The 2,502-nt window shown below is 31.9% G+C and overlaps 1 protein-coding gene across 1 annotated transcript in view; it reads right to left on the reverse strand.

The window, feature by feature from the left end:
• The window catches only part of LOC107751189 (major facilitator superfamily domain-containing protein 4A-like), a 13,594-nt gene that overhangs the window by 5,879 nt on the left and 5,213 nt on the right, over positions 1-2,502 (reverse strand). The window contains exon 3 of the mRNA XM_016566839.1: positions 339-575. Within this exon, the coding sequence (XP_016422325.1) occupies positions 339-575 (237 nt within the window). The remainder of the gene's footprint in view (positions 1-338; positions 576-2,502) is intronic.

Raw genomic sequence — 2,502 nt, forward strand, 5'->3', positions numbered from 1 at the left:
TATATATATATATATATATATACACACACACACACACACACACACGTATATATATACTACAGAGACCAGGTGTTAGGTGTGTATCAGTTATGCTATCACTATATTATAGCCAGTGTGTAAATAGAACTTTTAGATGAAGTGCAGTTGCCAAGGAGACAATCTTGATTAATTTCTTTTATTCAAATACCCTCCCAGCTGTCCTTCTTTCAACATTAGAGCTGACAGAGCATTTATATGCACACTAATGTACACAACTGTACACGCTACAGTAGTGTTCTGATGGCATGCCACTCTTAAAACTCAATACAAACTCAAAACTCTAGACAGATGGGTCTTACATTGATGACAGCCATGATCCAGAACGCATAGGAAACGTTGGTCACCACCTCTCCGTCGGTGTGGAGGTGGACACTGGACACGTTGTGCACATGTCTGCCTGCGAGCTTGTTCCTCAGATGCCTTAATGATGTAGCATTGGTGCTGCTGTTCCCAATCACACAGCTGGTCTCAGACAGGAAGGGGTCAGCGATGAGGGGACTCACTAACGCCCCGAGACCCACAAAGAAGTGAAGGGCCTAGAAGAGATCAGAGACAACCGAGACGAGAAGGAGAATCAGCAATGATGTTCTTCTTCTAAGACAAGATTCTTACGAAGCAAAAGTTTTTAGAGTAACTTTATAAAACATAGTTCTGATTGGATGTTTGTTTAAAGCTGTCAAACGATGCTTGCTTTGTGTCAAGCCCACAATCACTAACGAACATTAATATGTCATGTTTTCAATGCCAAGATGTTGCTTGACACCATAAACTGTCTATACTAATTATCCTAACGAATTATATTATTAAGAGTTGTTTATTATTTTATTAATAATAAATTATTTATAAGCATTGATGTATTATCCAGTGTTATTGTATTATTATTCAATATTCTTTGAATTTTTTTCAGTTTTCATTTCAATTTGTTAGTAAAATATTTAATTTTTTAGTAATTTTGTTATGTGCTTTTGTCATTTTTATTTGTTTTATATTACTATATTTTTTATATTGTGTTTATATATATATATATGCGCGTGCATGCACACACACACACACACACACACAAGTTAGTATTTCAAGTTAGTAATTTTAATTATTTTAAGTTTACAATTTCAAAATACTATTAAAACTAAAATAAAAAATAAAAAAATAAAACAGAATAAGCCACTCAAGATATGCACTATAGTGATTTTTACAATTTTTTTGTACCCAACTGCACCTTTAACGTGGTAAAATCATTAACTCAAGCTCTTTTGTCCCATATTGTTTTAATATGATTTTCAACAGAATCCATGTGTGAAAGGAGACTGATTATGTTTGATTACACTCAGTAAATCTATAACTCATGAAAGTACTGTGCAAGTTTTTCTAATATGATATGATCGTATGAACCGCATTCCAAGAGAACTAATGGAACAGCAGAAATTCTGTTTCACAACATTGCAATCAAACTTTTTAACTGGTGGAGCAAATATAAGCTGTCTATAAAATATAAATAACAGAAATATTAACTTCTTCCTTGGAACTGGTACAGCAACATCACACTCTCAATTGTGCTGTCAGTCTAATTAAGACTGTAAGACTGGTTTGCTTAAATATTTCTTTTTGTTCAACATTTGAATCCTTTTGTATACTGAGGGTGTATCTCCTTTTTACCTGGAACAATGTACTTTGCACTAACAATTTTTAAAATGACAGAGAAATCTATAGGATTACACTGAAACTGGTTTTGTAAATGTCTCTCCTGTAGATCAAGCAACCTAAATATAGCTTATTTTTAAAGATTTGCAGTTTGAGTTTTGCATTCTGTATGTATGAGGAATTAATGCTGATGAGAAAAAACACATCAGCTCAAATGAACCTACATTTAATCTACCATATCAATCATCTCCTTAAATATAATATAAATTGCTTAATTTAACACCCACAACCATTCACTACAAAATATGACTAGACACCAGCAATGATGAGTTCAAGTGTAAAATCTGTTTAAAATGCCATATAATGAGATTTACTTAATGACTTGAGCATTTCAGAGTGAAACACTGTATTCAATGAGAAAAACAGTGTAGCATGGGACATTGTTCTGTGCCATGTGTTATAAAAAAAACTACATGCTAATATATAAAAAAATACATATAAAAACTACATCATAATAACTGTAAGTTAAGACATTTAAAATATTACAGAAGATTTCTATTTCAAATAAATTCTGTGGTTTTTTTCAGTTTTTTTACTTTCTATTCATCAAAGAATCCTAAAAAATATATATCACCGTTTCTACTGTTTTCAACATTGATAATAAAAAGAAATGTTTTATGAGCAACAAATCAGCATATTAGAATGATTTCTGAAGAGTAATGATGCTGAAAATTCAGCTTTGCATCACAGGAATAAATTACATTTAGAATGTATTAAAGTGGTCATATGATGCGATTTCAAGTTTTCCTTTCTCTTTGGAGTGTT

Source organism: Sinocyclocheilus rhinocerous, unplaced genomic scaffold (assembly GCF_001515625.1).
Source record: "Sinocyclocheilus rhinocerous isolate Xijiao unplaced genomic scaffold, SAMN03320098_v1.1 scaffold362, whole genome shotgun sequence".
NCBI lineage: Eukaryota > Metazoa > Chordata > Actinopteri > Cypriniformes > Cyprinidae > Sinocyclocheilus > Sinocyclocheilus rhinocerous.